This window comes from Blennius ocellaris, assembly GCF_963422515.1.
Source record: "Blennius ocellaris genome assembly, chromosome: 12".
Lineage (NCBI taxonomy): Eukaryota > Metazoa > Chordata > Actinopteri > Blenniiformes > Blenniidae > Blennius > Blennius ocellaris.
The window spans coordinates 15,343,223-15,361,372 of NC_137661.1; the positions used below are offsets into that span (position 1 = coordinate 15,343,223).

Here is an 18,150-nt window from a genome sequence, read left to right on the forward strand (position 1 = left end):
AAACCAGTGAATATCAACAATAAATACACAGTAATCACTAGGCATCGTTCAATTCAGCTAACAGGCCTTTATAAACAAAAATATATTAATACACAAATAATTTGGAAATCACTTCATAAATCAAAACATTAGGAAACGGCATCTAACATGGAGATCTAATCTACTCAATAGCAAATGCTAAACAAAAGGAAAGTGTGTCTCACACACACACACACACATGGATGTCAACATGACTGACACTACTAAGATTATTCAGAGGCTGTTTTGTGTTTGACTTAGTACACAAAAAAAATATACTACAATAATGAAACCATCAAGCCACACTTTAAAAACAATGAGTCTATCCAACATCTGGCATCATTTTAGTGTGCCAAAAATATATTTAATTACTGGCTTACTAACACAAAGGGAGTGAAGAAATATGTAATTCAATATGAAATGTTTGCCAAATGAAGTAACTACTGGCTTTAAATGAGCTGTTGGGGATCTGTGGAGGCCTGACAGCTGTAAGGGCATATTGGAGGACATTTAACCTTCCTAACAGTTGACAGCATAAATGTTTGACAAGCTAAAAGTGACAACAGTGATATAGACAATAAAAGGGAGTGGATGAGTGCATGTTTTTTTTTTTTGCGTGCCCGGGCCTGCTGAGTTTTGTCCTGTATGTTTATGCCTTTGTCTGTGAGAGTGCTCCGAGTAGCAGTGATTGGCGTGTCCTCTACGCTTGATTGATTTGAAAATAGAGACAAGATGTCGGCCGTATGAAAGCTACCAATTTATAAGCCTTCATCTTGAAACTTCAGAGAGACCCCCGGCACCATCGAAATCAGAGCGGGAGTTTGTAGATACCAGTGGTTCAGTAGTGGAAAAGCCCTGGCAAGCAAAGTGACACCTCACTAAAGGCTGCCTGCTATAGCTCTATGAAATCCTCTGCCTTTGTATTCTCCCCTTGTCTCTTTTCTTTTTGTCCCTCTCTCTTGGACTTGCTCTCGTTCTCTGTTTGTCATCCATTCTCTGCCATTGTGTAGTTTTTCATCTTCTCCATCCCTCTTTGCTGCTCATTTCTCTTCATTCTGTAAGGCTGTGATGAGACTCGCTGGAAGTTAACTTGTCCCGTGGCTCGCTGTGAAGGCAATGACCTTGATGTCGCTCGCGTACGCTTTTGAGTGCGCGGCGTTGTTTCGGTGTGTGACTCTTTGCATATCCCTGTTTGTATGTGTGTGTGTCTCTGTAATCACTGAATTGTAAAACCATGTGTGAGAACGTTATCGTATACAGAGAGCCCCCCCCCCCCCGCCCCCCCTTCATCCCATGCAGTGATAATTCTGTTTGGGAATGACGGCACTGTACCACGTCAAGAGATGGGCAGCAGCGAGGCACGGGGAGGTACCATTTAGATAAAACAAATTGCCAGCAGCCGAGCAGGAGCAGCCACAGATAAAAACCAAAGAGACGTGTGCACTCCTGTGCATATGCCGAAGATTCTGTGCATATTTGATGTTTGTTTGTGCGAATGTATCAGGAATAGGTTTGCACCTTCTGCCAGTACCCTCCGCTTTCCCAGGCAGCCTTTCTCTCCATAACAAGTCACAGAGCCATCTTCTATGGCCTTTAATGCTGTAATGGGACAAGCGGCAGTAATTAAAATCAATAGCCAGGACTTTTCCAGTCTCCGGCAAGGTCACTCGTTGCCCAGTAGAGAGAAGTGGAAGGAGAAACAGGAGAAGTGGGATAAGCTTGGATGGCCAGAGCCGAACGCAAAAATATGTAAAGAGGTGAGCTGCCATTTTATTTTAATTAACCTGCACCTCGGAGGACTGTCTCCACAGTAACACACTCGCAAGTGGGGGGGGGGGGGGGTCGTACATGTGTCTAAGTGTGTGTCGCCTGGATGCCTGTTTTGTCCTTGTCAGCCATTTTCATTCACAGTATGCTCCACTTTAAGCCCATGCAGCCAAGTCGCTTCAATAACAGCATTTAGATTCAACTGCTGGGGGATAAAAGAATTTGCTCTCCAGATTGACCACTTTTCTCTCGCTTTGATTCTTTTGTTTCTTTGTCCAGCTTAGCAGCCTGTAGGATGACCCTGGAAAGCTGGCTCCAGTTGGCAGTCTGGGTGTGGTGTAGCTAGCCACTCGCTGAATTAGTATTCTGCTGAGATAGCCACATGCAGAGACATTTTCCTTTCTCCTCCTCTGAAGGAATAATCAGCCTTGCTTTTCTGCCTCTTATTCTCTTCTGCCTGGAAGAGGCGAGAGAGTGATTTAGCTTTTTGTTTCTCTGGCCACCTGCAGGGACATCGTCAAGTGTTTGAAAATGCATCTAATGCGCTCGCCCTGTATGTTTATGCAAGACGTTTGTCACACCCGATGTATTAAGTGTCTGAGCAAACACAGGAACTCTCCTGTGTCTCCTTGCTGTAGCCCCTCTTTGAAGGCGAGTCAGGAAGTCCACTCTGTCAGAGTTAGCACAGCGCAGTCTGTCCTGTTTGTTGATTATCAGGTCCTGTTCCTATCATAGCTGTGATACCATCTTCATCTAATCTGTTGCCAGAGTCGCTAGTTCACTAGCCAGCCATCAGCAGCCATCACACAGTCACTCCGCGGCTGGCCGCCACCCTTTACCGTATATCGCCGTATCAGTCCCAGATCTGCCATCGCCCTGCTCTCTCATCTTCTCCTTATCTCCTTATTCCACCTTTCTCCGGGCTCCCACCACCCCAAACCCACCAATCACTCATCGTCCTCGTCTTTTTTTCTTCCTTTCATCCGCTGCTCTATGTGCACCTGCCAACAGTCCTTGGGCAGCACTGCTGCTTGGTCTCCTTCATGCAAAACTGTCAAGACAGAGTCAGAGAGGGACTGGCAACTCAAGGAATATTGGAGAAAGGCAGAAATATCGAACGATAGTGAGTGAGATAAAAGAGGCGAATGCTTGTATGTGCATTGCATTTGTCGCACTATGTCTTAACAGTTAAGGCTGAACGAGGGAAAAGATCAAGATGAGATCACAGATGGAGAGTGTAAAGATAAAACATGTCGAGTACATTTATGTGATTTTAGCTCTGTTGTTTTTATCATTACTTGTGTATAGCACTTTGTTTCAGCAATGGGTGCTTTTAAAGTGGTATGAAATTAAAGTTAAGTAAAGAGTCAGCAGAGAAAGTTCTGTGGACTGCGCAGTACTGTCCTGCACCCATTGATCGACCATGAGGTGCAGTGATCAGTCAGCTTTATTTAGCTCCAGGCTCAACATGCGACACGCAGTTCAGAGAAGTACGCAACTGCAACACCCAGAGATGGAGACGGAGCACCACACACTCAGCACAGAATTAATACTGTACTCATATTAGGTACTTTCCTGTATCCCAGTATTTGTCTTTAAGTTTATATTTGAAGAAAATAGTCAGCAAAATAGGTTTTAAATCATTTTAGAAGCGGTTTAAAAAAAAATACAACTTTACTTTTGTCTGCTCTTTTCAAATAGAGTATAGTCACTTGTTCAATATATGACATATAAAATATACAATATATTTATATTATATGTATAATATATGTGTTAGGTGAGGTGTATGAGGTTTTTTTGATCTCTGTAAATTGCTCATATGTGTGTGTCAGCGTGTAGTGTCTACTTGTTTGCCCCGTGATGGATTGGTCACCTGTTCAGGATGCTACCTGCCTCCGCTCATAGTCAGGTGAGATCGGATGCAGCCCCTTTGCAACGCTGAATTAGATAAAGCAGTATAGAAGATGGATTGCCCGCGACCTATACTGCAGAGAATAGCGCTCTCATTAGATCTGGGAGTGGCTTTGAGTCTCACCAGAGTAGCCGGTGGAAGTTGCGGTGGGCAATTATGCCCGGGATACTTTGCACTTCCTACTGCTCCTATGATCCTGTGTGAACTAAACAGGAAAGAAGATGGATGGACAGACGAACAGACCGACATAGAGTACAAAAGTATATTATCTGTATTGGAAACAGCCCACTAATTGTTTTATGTACAGACCACCTCCTGGACTCTATATGGGCTCAAGTATGAACTTCTTAATTGATTCACTATATATATATATATATATATATATATATATAAACATCATGCACATTTCTCTGTAGTCTTGCACACCAGCTGAATCAGCACATGCGGCTCACATAGAATCCACGTTTGAATATCCCTTTTTATCTGTTGTCGTCACAGTGAATTTTCTTTTGTTTGTTTTTTTTGTTTGTTTTTTTCAAAGCACAGCTGAAAACACCAGTTTGGCACAATTAAAGACACTATTTTACAAATCCAAAGTCTCTAAATGCCCGAAGCATTTTTAGCCGATCGTAACAAAACAAGCTCTCCTGTTTTCATAAAACAAATGACTGACGTCTACAGTGAATCATTTTGGTCCTAATTTTCCAGGAACATCACTGATGATACCATTCATTTTCCTCTCACGCTGTAGAGGTGGCATTCAGGTTGATTATCATTATGTGTGACGAATTCTAACTGCTGTTTTTGTAATACATTATTTTTGTAGCTCACCTACAGTGTTCAGTCTGTAGAGCAATTCACTTTTTGATGGGGAAACAGGCAAACATGTTTTACAAAGCATAAAAGAGGGTGGTATTTGGGAAAAAAAAGTAATTAAGACAATTATTAAGACCTGTTTATCAAGTCAGTTAATGATTTATAAGTCCATGTAATTTAAGTACATTGTTTAACTGTTCACATTTGTTAATTGTTTTCCCCTTCGACTCTGTGTTTGTGCTTTTTAGACTTGCCTGAAAGCATAAATGGCAGCTGCTCTGTTAGTGTGACAATGTATTATGAAGAAAATACTATTAATCATAACTGGAGCCCTCCTCAATTTCGAAAATTTCTAATTTGTCACTTGTCTTATAAACAAAGTTAAAAACCCATCAATTCTTGTTTCAGTGTTTTAAATTTCACTCAATTTCAAGCAGTTGATCACTGGGTGACGCCTCTACTCTTTCCTTCAGTACTTTTCCGTCTTTATTAGATGAACTCAATGTCTCAGGAAGAAGAAAAACTGAGAAGTTGATGCAACCTCTTTGTGCTGATTTCTCAGTTCCCTATGTAACTTCTCTGCCTCTGTATCTCCGGCTCCCTTTACACTTTCTGCACTTTTTACCTTTACTTGCAAACGTCCTGTGTTCTCATTGGTTACGATCGCTCTGCTCGATGCGGCCTCAAACCGTCTTAATATCTTGAAACAAACACTCGTCCCGTATATGACCCTTTTAACCTTTTTCTAATCATGTTTTTGTCTATTATTTTCACAGGCAGAGGCTTCCACCCAAAAACGTGTACTACTACCGCTGCCCCGACCACCGACGCAACTATGTCATGTCTTTTGCCTTCTGCTTTGACCGAGAGGATGACACCTATCAATTTGCCTATTGCTACCCGTACACCTACTCCAGACTTCAGCATTATCTGGCCAGCTTGGATCGCAGAAACCTGCCCTACCTGCAGAGGGAGCAACTGGGCCTGAGCGTGGTGAGTTCAGAGAGAATAATCTGTGTGTGTGTGTGTGTGTGTGTGGGTGTGTGTGTGTGTGTGTGTGTGTGTTTGCCGATGAAGGAGACCCACAATCAGAACTTAAGAGTGTCTGCCGGTCATAACTTCAGCCTCTCGTGTTATTATTAGGATTGTTGCACTCTGAGATGACGGACTGTAAGCCTCTGGGTGTGTGTGTGTGTGTGTGTGTGTGTGTGTGTGTGTGTGTGTGTGTGTGTGTGTGTGTGTGTGTGTGTGTGTGTGTGTGTGTGTGTGTGTGTGTGTGTGTGTGTGTGTGTGTGTGTGTGTGTGTGTGTGTGTGTGTGTGTGTGTGTGTGTAAATGGCTCTCTGTGTAATCAGCAGAGCTCTCACCTCGGCAGCAGGAGCTAGTGTATCATACACACTGCCTCCAGTCTTGTCTGCTCTTATCAAATAATTGTAGGAGAAAAACTCATTAGAAATGCTTGAGAGATTACAACTTCTTCTTCTGTCCTCCCAACGTTTGTCAGGAAAAGCTTGCTGCGAGGCGGGGGTACCATGAAACCTGACCGTAAAATGCAGAAAGGACTCTGAAATGTAGAAGCCATGGCATAAAACAGATGATGGCATAGTTAAAAAAAAAGGAAAGAAATACCTGTACAAATGAAGTATCTGATAACTAATAGGCGTATGATGATAAATGTGAGTATTTCCAATTCTAATTGCACCTTATGTGTTTTTTTAGGAGCACAACCTGTCAAACTGGGAGCTGGGGGGATTTATACTGTAGTGTTGTTTGTATGCAGATGTGTGAGCAGCCATGACCACATCATACCTGGCTGACAACAGAACATTTCCATACAAAAAGAAAGTTGTTTACTGAGCTGAGATTACCGCAAGTCACTCCAGGTGCACTGTGGCCGCTAATAGTTTTTGGGGGGTTTTTTCAAATCAACTTTCCACTCTACTGAAAAAACCTGCTCAGCTGACAGAAATTAGCAGCAATTACTAACCTCAACCTTAACTTGTGTTATTTTCTCCTTGACACTACTAAAATAAAAATAAAAAAATGTAATTGTCACCTGTTTATCAGTTGAACAGTACTGGTATAACATGTATTGAGGTTGTTCATGTTGTTAACGCTGGATTTTTCTTTTTCACACAAATTAGGTACGTTTAATTTAGTATACAGTGATATGTTGAGGTAGTAGATGTGGATATGTGGATTTATGAAGAATAACTAAAAATGTGTCATTCATACATACATAAGGAGTGGTTTTTTTAATATGATCACAGATTTGGTGTGCTGTTTATTTTTATTCAGCTTGAAAGAAGTCATGAAATCATAAAAATGACAACAAACAAGGAAAACCACTTATAAAGCACTATGTATCGTAAAATATAAAAACCTACCCAATGCGAGGACTGGCAAATTTAGTGTGTTCCACCATTGTTGCAAGTCACCCCCCCCCTCTATCTGTAGCAATGCTGCATTTTGTATAACATCTTGTAAACACCAAGCCATACAATTCAGCCAGTGCAGCACACTATTTTCTCTTTATTTTCAAGCCACATCATTTCTTAGAGCAAGACAGAGGAACAGAGAGAGGATAGGCCTATAGCTGATTTGTCTCACAGAGTCAGTATTAGTATTCATAGTCATAGAGGGGTTTTATGACCGTATTTTTCTCTTTATGTTCTCTAGGCCTGGGTGGCAGACAGCCTCGCCCCACCCTCTCATATCTCTTCCTTTGTCTGCTCCGTCTCTTTATCGTTTACCTTCTCCCCTCCAACATCCCATGCACACATCCGACCACAAGTCGAGCATGGACACAGTTATACACAAAGATAAATACATATGTATTGTAGAGTTTGCATATTCTCCCTCTGTGTGCGTGTGTGTGCGTGCGTGAGTGTGTGTGTGTTTGTGTGTGTGTTGGTTTCCCCGGGGTCCTAAATATGCATTTGAGGTTAATTGGTGCCTACAACTCGTCCACCATTTAAAAATTTTATTTTTTTTTTTCAGCATTATTGGTTTGAAGGATTGGATTTCAAAGTATATTTAACACATTTGGAAGGATTATTGACTGAATCTGACGCAAAAACACAAGATATATTAATATATTTGATACAATAATAAAATTAAAACACTACTTCATCGATGACGGCTTGGACTGATGCGTCCAGGTGCTCGTTAATGTGTGGGAAGCTGCTTTCTGACACGTTAACGAGCTGCGGGGCTCCGACAGTGAGAGACGTTGCCTGTTTTTTTCGGTATTATTGCATATTTTTGATGGCTTATTAAAGGTTTTTGTCATGTTTTCCTCCTCTGAACTGCCGTAAGCTCTATTTTGGGCGCCGCCATCTTGTATTTTTTGCGCTCTCCTATTGGACCAGCAGCGTACATGTGACTCAAACGCAGTGTGCAATACAACAATGTCATTACATCGGTAAAAATAGTGCCGACTTTAAACACTGGTTTCTTTAAAAAAAAAACTGCGGGATTACAAATGGAGAACTTTTGACATCAAGCTCAGGACTAATATATCTTTGTAACAGTGTAAAGACATTGTAGTGTCTCGATGTCGGAGCGGGATAATGCCGCTTCGCGTGATGCGTCATATACATCGCGTAGAAAGAAGACCATTCTTTGCGAGAATGAAAAGCCATGTGATGTCATACTAGATATATATGGACATATACTAGATATATGAAACATATATAACATATCAATTACAAATGATATGTAAAACTACATTATTCAGGATTTATTTCCCCCCAAAAAGTCTGAAATCTTATCCATGGACGAGTTGTCCGTTGATGGCGCCGTCTGTAGACGAGTTGTCCTACAATCCTCTCCGTTTGCACCTTGATGAACGGGCGACCCGTCCAGGTTGTACCCTGCCCTCGTCCATAGTTCGCTGCTATTGGCTCCACTGCTTCATGACCTTGAACAGGATAACGCGGTATAGAAGATGGACGGATGATATACAACCAGTACATATACACAGACTTTCCTATTTGTTCCTCTAAATTAGATTCTTCCTTCGCCGTAGGTTCTCCAGCACAGAAGCACATAGACACCATGCATTTAACCATTTATTGATATTTTCCTCGATACAGTCTGAGGCCTTTTCAGGCCGCTGTCCTCTCCCCTTACCCCCGAGAGTGCTCTCTTTTTGTCCCAGCCCACGACTGTGAGAGAGAGCAGAGAGATAATTAGTCTCTTATGAGACTCGGGTGTGTCGTCATTCACTCTGTAGGGAAACGCAACCCAATTCAGATTTTTTTTTTTGCTCACAGGTGACTCATATCTGACCTGTTTTGTGTCCGTGTGAAAGCTTCGATCAGGCCTCGATCATATGTGGTACCAATGCTGATATTTATTTACGCGACCGCTTCATCATTGACGTGTGACTGACGTCAGGGATAAGCGCCGGAGGAAGCGGCTCCGCTAACATGTTGAAAGCGGTGCTCTTTTTTTCGCTCGTTCTCCTTCTTCTTTTGCCTTCTTTTGAGATTTTGCCTGCTCATATTTAACAACTTCACGGCATGACTTCACGTCGTCTTCTGTGCAGTCTGATAGAGGCCGCTTTTAAAATGTAGCGTGAAGGATCGCGCCAAAAAATCGGGTACCTTGTAAAAAAAATTCAGAATTGAGCTTCTAGACCTGCAGTGTGAACGTAACCTTAGTCTGCTCTGCCCTGAGGAAAGTGGACATATTTGAAAAGGATGTCCATGTTAACTCTTCTCTTCCCTGTGGTATACCTTGACCTCATGGGATCTTGGTTTTATCAACACTGTTTCCCCTCCCTCCACTTGCATATTTTTAATATCATATGAACGAAATGTGTTTTGACACCTGTTTGACACTGATTATAGGTTTTACCATTCCTATCTTAGCAACCTTTTTTAATTAATTCTTTTACAATACCAAACTTTTTTGAATTTAAAAGTATGTATGCATTTTGTGTGTTGAGGTACATTTCTATGCACATATTTGCAACATGCATTTTTGTGTGGATCAGTTCCACTCATTGCAGGACTGTTTGGTTCATGCTGGTTCGTGGCCTCACGTCGGCAGCTCCGGTCCTTGTCTGTCTGAACATTTGCTTTTGTAGACCATCCTGACAGTATCTGAGTCAACGTCTGTCTCTCTTTCCCTTTCTCCCCCTGAGGCACTAAGGTCCACAGAGGGAGTTAGATGGCGAGATAGAGAGAGAGAGCGAGAGAAAGAGAGAGAGAGAGAGAGAGAGAGAGAGAAAACTCAACTTGCTTCAATACTAACAAGCCTCTTTGAGACGATGCCTCTTGCTTCCTTCTTTCAAACTGCGCGGTCCTGAAGCGTCCCCGGGCCATCTGGAATTGAAAGTGCCTTATTTGCCCACCTTCCCTGTTGACAAAGCGGTTTTTTTTTTTTTTTTTTTCTTTTCTTCTCACCAGCAGTCAGTGTCTGTATCTGCCCAGGAGTTGCCGAGGCAGCAGTTTGAGGTTTTTCTTCAGCGTCCCCGGTGGGGAGAGCAGGGCTATGACACTATTAGTCACCTCTGACACAGCACAGCCTCTGCCTGTACAACAGATGGAAAGAAAGTGTAAATGAGAGACCTCGAGGTGGGGGAGAGGACAGGCCGCTGACCACCCTCAAGCTTGCATGAGACTCACCGGGCCTGGCCTGCACTCGGTTCACATACCCACGTCAAGTGAAAGCACTGATCCTCGCCACAAAGAAATCGCATTCACCGAGCTGTGCTTTTCTTTTAAAATCTCCCAAATCAAAGTGAGATTATGATTGATCACTGGTACTGTGTGGAAGAGAAACAGCGGTCACTGTCAACTGCAGCGATTTACCATTACTTAGACTGTTGTGATTGAATTTGAGACCTAATCCTGTCTGCTATCAGTGTTCAGGTTCCATGTCTGCGTGTGTCTCCTCAGTGGGAGTGAAGCCTTGAAGAACAGGATTTCTTTTTTTCTTTTTTCTTTATTTCTTTTTCTTAACAGTGCCTCGAACAGTAGGAGGGGAGTGTAGTGTATTGGGCAATGCACCTATACCTTACCCCCTCCCTCCCCACCGTCCACCCCCACCTCTCCTTATCTGTGTTTGTACAGTGTGCGCCAAGATATAATCAATAGCCACTCCAGCCGTGGAGTGAGGAGAAGGTCAGCCACCACACCGCGGACAAGCTGGGTACAGGAAACCAACAGAGAGGCAGGAGACACAGGGAGCGTACCCACTGGCCGGGTCACACTTTGGATTTTACTGATCATTTTGACTCTCGCTCTCATTTGTATAATCTTTACTTTAACATGTTTCACATTACACTATTGCCGGAAATGTGGAGTAACTTTTTTTTTTTAATGCAGTGAAAAAGTTGGAGTAAACCAATGTTTTCTTCGTATGATATTCAGTATGTGTGTTACATAGTAACATGTACAAATATATTATTGACAAATCAGGGTTAAATTTGTCTTCATTGTACTCCCTCCATTGTCAAAGTATAGTTTTGCCATATTTATTGTCGTTATTTTACATTGATGTGTATCTTTCCAACATCAGGCCTTATGTTGTAAATATACCTAAACCTGTGGTGTATTCATCACAAAACATTGATTAAAACATTTTCAATGCTCCAAAAATAACATTTATGTCAGTTAACATGAGTTCAATGGCTGATTTTAAGGAATTGGGTAAGCTTTTTGTCCTTCTACATCTGACTGCCGAACATTACATTAGATAAAGAATAAAATGGGGGTTTTGGGTAGTTCAGTCAATTATGCTTAAACCAATTCACTTTGTTCTAAGGAGGACTTTTCGGGCGCTGCAGGGTTTTAATCCATGACGGCATAGTGTGTTACTAATAGTGACCTTTGTTACTGTGATCCCAGCTCTCTTCAGGTCATTGACCAGTCCCCCCCCCCCCCCCCCCCCCCGGGTTGTTCTGGGCAAATTCCTCACCGTTGTCGATATCATTTGTACCCCACGCAGTGAGATCTTGCGTGGAGCCCCAGGTCGAGGGAGACGGGAGACTGTCAGTGGTCTTGCATCTCTTCCATTTTTTATTAATAGTTCCAACAGTTGATCTGAAGAGCTTCTTAAAGAAGAAGTAACCGGTCTGTGAGAGGCAGAATTCTTGCTTGTTAAAGTGTACCTATGATGAAAATTACAGACCTCTCTCATCTTTTGAAGTGGGACAACTTGCACAATCGGTGACTGCCAAATACTTTTTTGCCCCACTGTATCAGTAGTGTGGCAGCAGGAAGTGACATTTTTAAGTATGCAAATTTTTCACCATACATGTTTCTGCTCAACATCACCAAACCTAAATCCAAATTATTACCATATACTAGTCTTTGTGCTTTTCTTTTTTTTTTTCACTTCCAACTCATCCTGTTCTCAGTCATGCTCCTCCTCTTCCTTTGTATCCACGTTGTTTACGGCCGTATGACACGTATAGCTTTGTGGGTGTAACGGTAACAAACTACACACAGGAGAATTAGTCACTTTTACAGGCAAACATTAACATTTATTTACATTAAATAGCACTTTGCAGTCATGTAGTCACACTGACTGACATTAAAATTGCAACTGCAATGAGATTAATTGTGCCGCACTACAAGCAACGCACGCACTCACACTTTATTTTATATTGTCTTTGGTTCTGTTCAGGATCATCAGACAAAACTCAGCCGTAGTCTGTCCTTTTTTACACATCTTCACCATGAATCTGAGGAGTTCCCTTATTTAGACTTTTTGTTCTCATGAGGATGCCAGGTGCCCATAATTTTAGAGCGTAAGTGAGATTGACTTCCCGACAACAGTAATACAAATTCACAAGTAGACACAATCTGGAAAAAGAAGGAGACACAGGTGTAGGAGGTGGAATACAGATATTCCACTAAGTCAAAGTGATGTTGAGCTATAGAGAAAATAATTAATACAAACAAATTTGAAATATGAGCCAAAGGACAAGCACTTTAATAATTTTTTTTATTATAAAGTGTGTTACAAATTGCATTTTTATTATTATTATTATTATTATTGTTATTAACAACACACAAGAAACAGCTATGACTAGTCCATAAAACACTATAAACAACAGAGATACAAGCCAGATGCTATTACCACAGAGAAAAACCAGGACGAACGCAAAACTAACAGAGATGCATGAAGAAGAATCTGAAACGATTGTATTCACGATCAAAATGTATTGATTGGCATCCAGATCTAGTTAGCAAGGGCCTGCACACATCTCATCTTGTTCTCAGTTAATAGAACAGCATCCATTGTGACGAAGTGCCAGTTTTAATTACAGTAACTAATTAACGTCAACTGTCTCTCTGAAAGCAGACCCAGAGATGTGAGTTCTTGACAACATTCAGCGAATGGCACTGTGATTGGTTTGTAATGAAGAGAGCCCTCCAACTGCTGACGGCCTCCTTCAAAGGCCAACACCTGAATAGCCTATAAGCACTTTATTGTGTGGATGAAGTGATGCTGCAAAGCGAACCCACACAAGAGATGTGAACGTTCACAGTGCGTTTTGGTAGCGCAAGTCCACACTGGCTCGGTCTGAACAACTAATCTACTGATTGTAATGACCTTGATGTGAAAATTGTGAAAATGGTCGTTGAGGGAATTTCAAAACCACTCACTTTGATCTGAAACGTTCATTCTCCAAACGGGTAAATTTAGCATTCTATTGCAGAGATAAATGTTTTTTTTTTTTTTATTATTGTTGTGTCAAGTCAGTAGTAACTGCAAATCACATGAATACCCTCAGGTTTTGATCGTCTTGAAAAGTAGCCTTGGTCATAGATTGTAACAACCACAGGTAGCTTTAAAATGTGTTAGTGTACATTCAGGACCGATATGACCACTTCACCAGTTTAACAAACCGCTGGCGCCACTCAAATAAGTAAACTGCTTTTCCCCAAGCAAGCAGAGGTAAATAGCTCAAGATAACAATTTTTGCTGTAGCCCCCCCTTGGTGGCAGCCTGTTCATGAATGCATTAACTGTGGCCCAAACATCAAACAGTGGGAAAAAATATTTTAGAAAAGAAAATGCTAAAAAAAAAAAAAAAAGACCAAACATACAGCTATATGAGCAGGAGGAAATGAAATGTTCTCCCCATACACTTTATCACTAAGTTCTGGTAAAGTTTCCCTTTTTTGTTTGTATTCCACTTGCTATTTTACCTAACGGGTCCCTGCCTTGCGTCTTTGGCATTTTGTCCTCCTATTTTTTTTTTTTTTTGCCATGAATTGCTCTCTTCTTAGCCGAGGAAGGTTTGCAATTTTTGTTAGTCCCTAACAGGCATGTCAGATAAAAGAGGTGGATTCTTGGTCGGATAATGATACGTTAATGACAGCTGACAGCACTTCACCATCAGAACTGCTAGGGAATACCTCAAAGTTGTAAAGGTCATCAATGCAGGGTTCCTAGCAACACTTCTTGTTTTCATGCTGCTTTCTATTTTGCTTCATTAACAACTGACCCTCATTGTGTCAGACGCCTCTGCCAACGTGGCAATATCTCAATTGAGCACAACATTGAGAGAAAAAGTTTGAGCTGTGACTCTCCTTTTGGCCTCAGACGGTTGAGAAAGAAGGCCAGTCGAGAGGACGATCTATGTCCTCCGTTAGAATCCGGTGTGGCCTTTTATCTCCGAGCGATGCTTCTCCACGGAAACGAGATGCTTTGTCACGCATCTCCACGCTTGCATTTCTGCCGTCTCTCTGGTGATCAAGAACGCAGTAATGAGAGAGAGGTGATGAGTCCAGGCGGATGTGGGGAGTGCATTAGGCATGGCTATTAATATGTAGTCTACTGTGAAAGAGAAGGAGCACAGATCGGGCGTCTGTCTCTGTGTTGCGTCCAACTTTGCAGGTTCGCACGGTTTCGCTCAACTGTGTGTAGAAAGACAAACCTATGGGCGATAAATACACGGAGGTACCACATGTGAAGCTTTGTGCTCTCGCTGTGTGATTTTCCCGCAGTGCTGACCCTTTGTTGATCCTTATTATCATGCTGGCACAAAAGCACACAGATTTTTGGGTTACTCAGACAGAAATAATATTTATTTTGGAAATTGGAACTTCCTCACACCTTAATGGCTTAGCACTCTGTCGCTATTCTTTCCCTCCCGCTCCTTCTCCTGTCACCTCAGCTTTCACATTAATAGGGATTTAGCTAATGAAAAGTTGTCCCGATTGACTGATGTCTGTATGTCTACAGTGCACTACCAATGAGTTTTCAAGATATTGCAAAGCTGAGAAGCTGATTTAAGAAATTAAAGAAGAATGATGTTATTTCAAACTCCTGCATGGCAGTCAGCAGACATACACTGTATTGCCAAAAGTATTATTTCAGCTGTCCAAACCTTTGAATTCAGGTGTTCCAACTTAGTTTATATAATCAAGCACACGGGCATGCATGAGTATTTCTACGAACATATGTGAAAGAATGATGAAGTCCAGTGCGATACAGGTGATGGTGTGCCACCACCCGTGAAATTTCCTCGCTACTAAATATTTCACAATCAGTTATTAGTGATGCTATAACAAAGTGGAAGTAACTGGGGACAATGGCATACTCAGCCATGAAAACTCCCAGCGCGGGGTCAGAGGTCGCCAACTCTCTGCAGAGTCAGTAACTACAGATCAACAAACGTCAGGTGATCTTCAAATTAGCTGAAGAACAGTGACCCTGGACTCTAGAATAGTGGAGACATGTTCTCCGGAGTGGCCAATCACGCTTCTCCATCTAACAATCTCATGGATAGTCGTGGTTCGGCAGTTGCCGGGAGAGCAGTACTTGTCTGACTGCATTGTACCAAGTGTAACATTTGGTGGAGGGGGTATTATTATGTGGGAGTTTTTTGGGGACTTGGGCTCGGCTCTTGACTTCGAGTGAAAGGAACTCTGAAAGCTTCGGCGTACCAAGACATTTTTTCAACAATTTCATGCTCGCAATATTGTGGGGGCAGTTTGGAGGTGGTCGTCTTCCTGTTCCAACATGAACAGTGCAGAAAGCAAGGTCCTTAAAGACGTGGATAAGCATGTGTGGTGTTAACAAATATGACTGGCCTCCACCGAGTCCTGTCCTCAACCTGATAGATCACCTTTGGGATGAATTAGAGCGAAGCCCGCTAGGTCTTCTCCTCTTACATCGGTGTCTGACCTCACAAATGTATCCCTGGAAGAACGGTCCAAAATTCCCATAAACACACTCCTAAACCTTGTGGAACGTTTTCCTAGAAGAGTTGAAGCTGTTGTAGCTGCAGGGGGTGGCCCAACATCATATTAAATCCTATGGTTTAGGAATTCATATGCGTGTGAAGGCAGGTGTATGTGTCTCCGCCTCCTCCTGCCTCACTTTGCCTTCCTGTGTCTCCCCATTCTCGGGCTTCAGGGAGAAAATGCCTTCCCATCCTTGCAGCTGCGCTCTCGCCCATCTCTCTCTCCCCTTCTTCCAATGGGTATTTACTCTCCGTGCTTCCTAGATGACTCTCAGGATGGAGCACTGAGCAGGGAGTGCTCACTCTGTCTCATTTGGGTGTCAGGACTCAGTTTCCCTCGGGGAGGGGGGCACAAAGAGGAACAAAACAGATAGCATTCATGCCTTTTAATAAATCAAAATACACCTTTCTGACAGTGTAATTGCTTTCCATTGCCTGGCCCAAATCCACCACCTTGCAAGAAAAAGAAAGCAAAGAGGCTTGAAAACAAGAGAATGAAAAAGACAGGGAGTGGAGAGCAACGCAGAGCGGGCTGTACAGTAGATCATTTGTTCGGGGGAAAAGAATGAAAATTAATGAAAAGAGAGTTGCTCGCCCTCCAAAGGCAGCCAAGCTTGAAATTCACTTTGAAAGAAACTTAATTTGTTGTAAATGGGCAAAAAACATATTACTGCACAGCGCGTGGAGGGGCTGCACGGTGTGTCCGTCTGCTGCGCCTGTCTGTCGGCGCGTGTTTGTGGCAGATGAGGAATGCTATGCTCTGAATAACTCAGCTGAGAGGGGGGAACACAGGAGCCTGTTAATAACTCCAGTAACAGCATTCTCTTTCTACATGACTGCTCTCCAGCACTTACTTTGAGCTCGTCTGAATACAACTCCAGGATGTGGAGGAGAACTTGTCAAAAGTTACTTTCATAGAATAAAGTTTGGCCTGTTTACTTCAGGCATGTGCATGTGTTTATATGTCTGTTTGTTTGTTTGTTTGCTCATACGTACCGGTACATGCATGTGTGTGTGTGCCCGTGTGAAAGGAATAGAGAGAAAGAGAAGAGCTTTTATCTATGCCTCATCTGGAATTGAAGCTTCGGTTCGTATATTTCTCTTGGTCATATTACCTTTGCAGAGGAAGTGACAAAATGAACTTGCCGAGCGCTTAACCTGTGAAGGAGCTGCTATTTGTTGCTTTACAACTAACAATTATGAGTTGAGATACTTGCAAATCTCCCTTCAGATGAAAGCACATTTTTTGTTGAACACTATTATCATGTGGTGATTAAAATGATATCATGTTTCAATCAATCAATCAATCAATCAATCAATCAATCAATCACTCAATCAATCAAACTTTATTTCTATAGCCCTTTTCAATCACCCAGTGGTATCCAAAGTGCTTTACAACAAAGCTATAAAAACAATACATTAAGAAATAAATACGAGAATAATACATAAAAACAATAAATAAAACACAGGTGCTGACTGTGGGAGGTGCTGCAGGTTGGTGAAGCCTTCCAGAAATTCATAAAAACAGAGCACACAGTTAAAAGCCAACTTAAAAAAGTGAGTTTTCAGCTTTGATTTAAAATATATTGAAACATTACAACTAAAAAATAATAAAAACTGCTGGGTAGCGTGTAGGTTAAGGAAGGAACCTTGCAAACATGAATTCACTGGTTCAAATCTCGCTGTGGAATAGTCATCACTCTAGTTCCTTGAGTTAGACAATTGTGTGTTGCGAAAGTATTCATAATTAAATTACATACAAGGAGCTTGTCTTGGTCAAGTTCAACAAAAAAATATGAACTGTATTTTTTTTTTTTTAATTGGTCTAACACACAGTGGATGATGGATGGATGGATGGATGGATGATGGATGGATGGATGGATGCAAACCGAAACGTCAGGTTTAGTTTCAAGAAGACTGGTTGCTTTGAAATAGATCAAGGTTGAAATGGCTAAATTAAATGCAATGCACACACTTTTATTCTATTCATATTGGTGACAAAATTGAAGCCACAATGAATCATGAGATTCTATGCGTGTGTGTGTTTTTTTGGGAGGGTAATTTATGCCTGTAAACTTTTTCTTGAATTGAATCTTGATAGGTTCAAAATATAAATAGGTGAAGGCTAAAATTATCCATTTATATCAATGTAACGGCTGATATCCTTGGAAGGACACGAAGTAACAGCAGAGAAAATACAACCAGTGGTGAATAAATGGAGTTGCGGAGTGTGAATGTGTGCAGTCTCCACACTGTATTATCGCACATTCACACACTTAGAGAGAGAGAGGGGGGGGGGGGGCAGCAAGGGTGAGGACATCTGTTAAGATCATTTCAAATGTACTGTGTAGTGTTGGCAGCATAGGAGGTGGCAGGTATGATGTTGAATCTCTGTCAACTGATAATTAAACAGCAGCAGGTGGT

The 18,150-nt window shown here is 41.9% G+C and overlaps 1 protein-coding gene across 1 annotated transcript in view; it reads left to right on the forward strand.

The window, feature by feature from the left end:
- agbl4 (AGBL carboxypeptidase 4) overlaps nt 1–18,150 on the forward strand; it is a gene marked incomplete at both ends in the record, with an annotated part of 281,697 nt that overhangs the window by 138,517 nt on the left and 125,030 nt on the right. Inside the window, one exon of the mRNA XM_080505732.1 lies at nt 5,290–5,506. Coding sequence (XP_080361858.1) covers nt 5,290–5,506 — 217 coding nt within the window. The remainder of the gene's footprint in view (nt 1–5,289; nt 5,507–18,150) is intronic.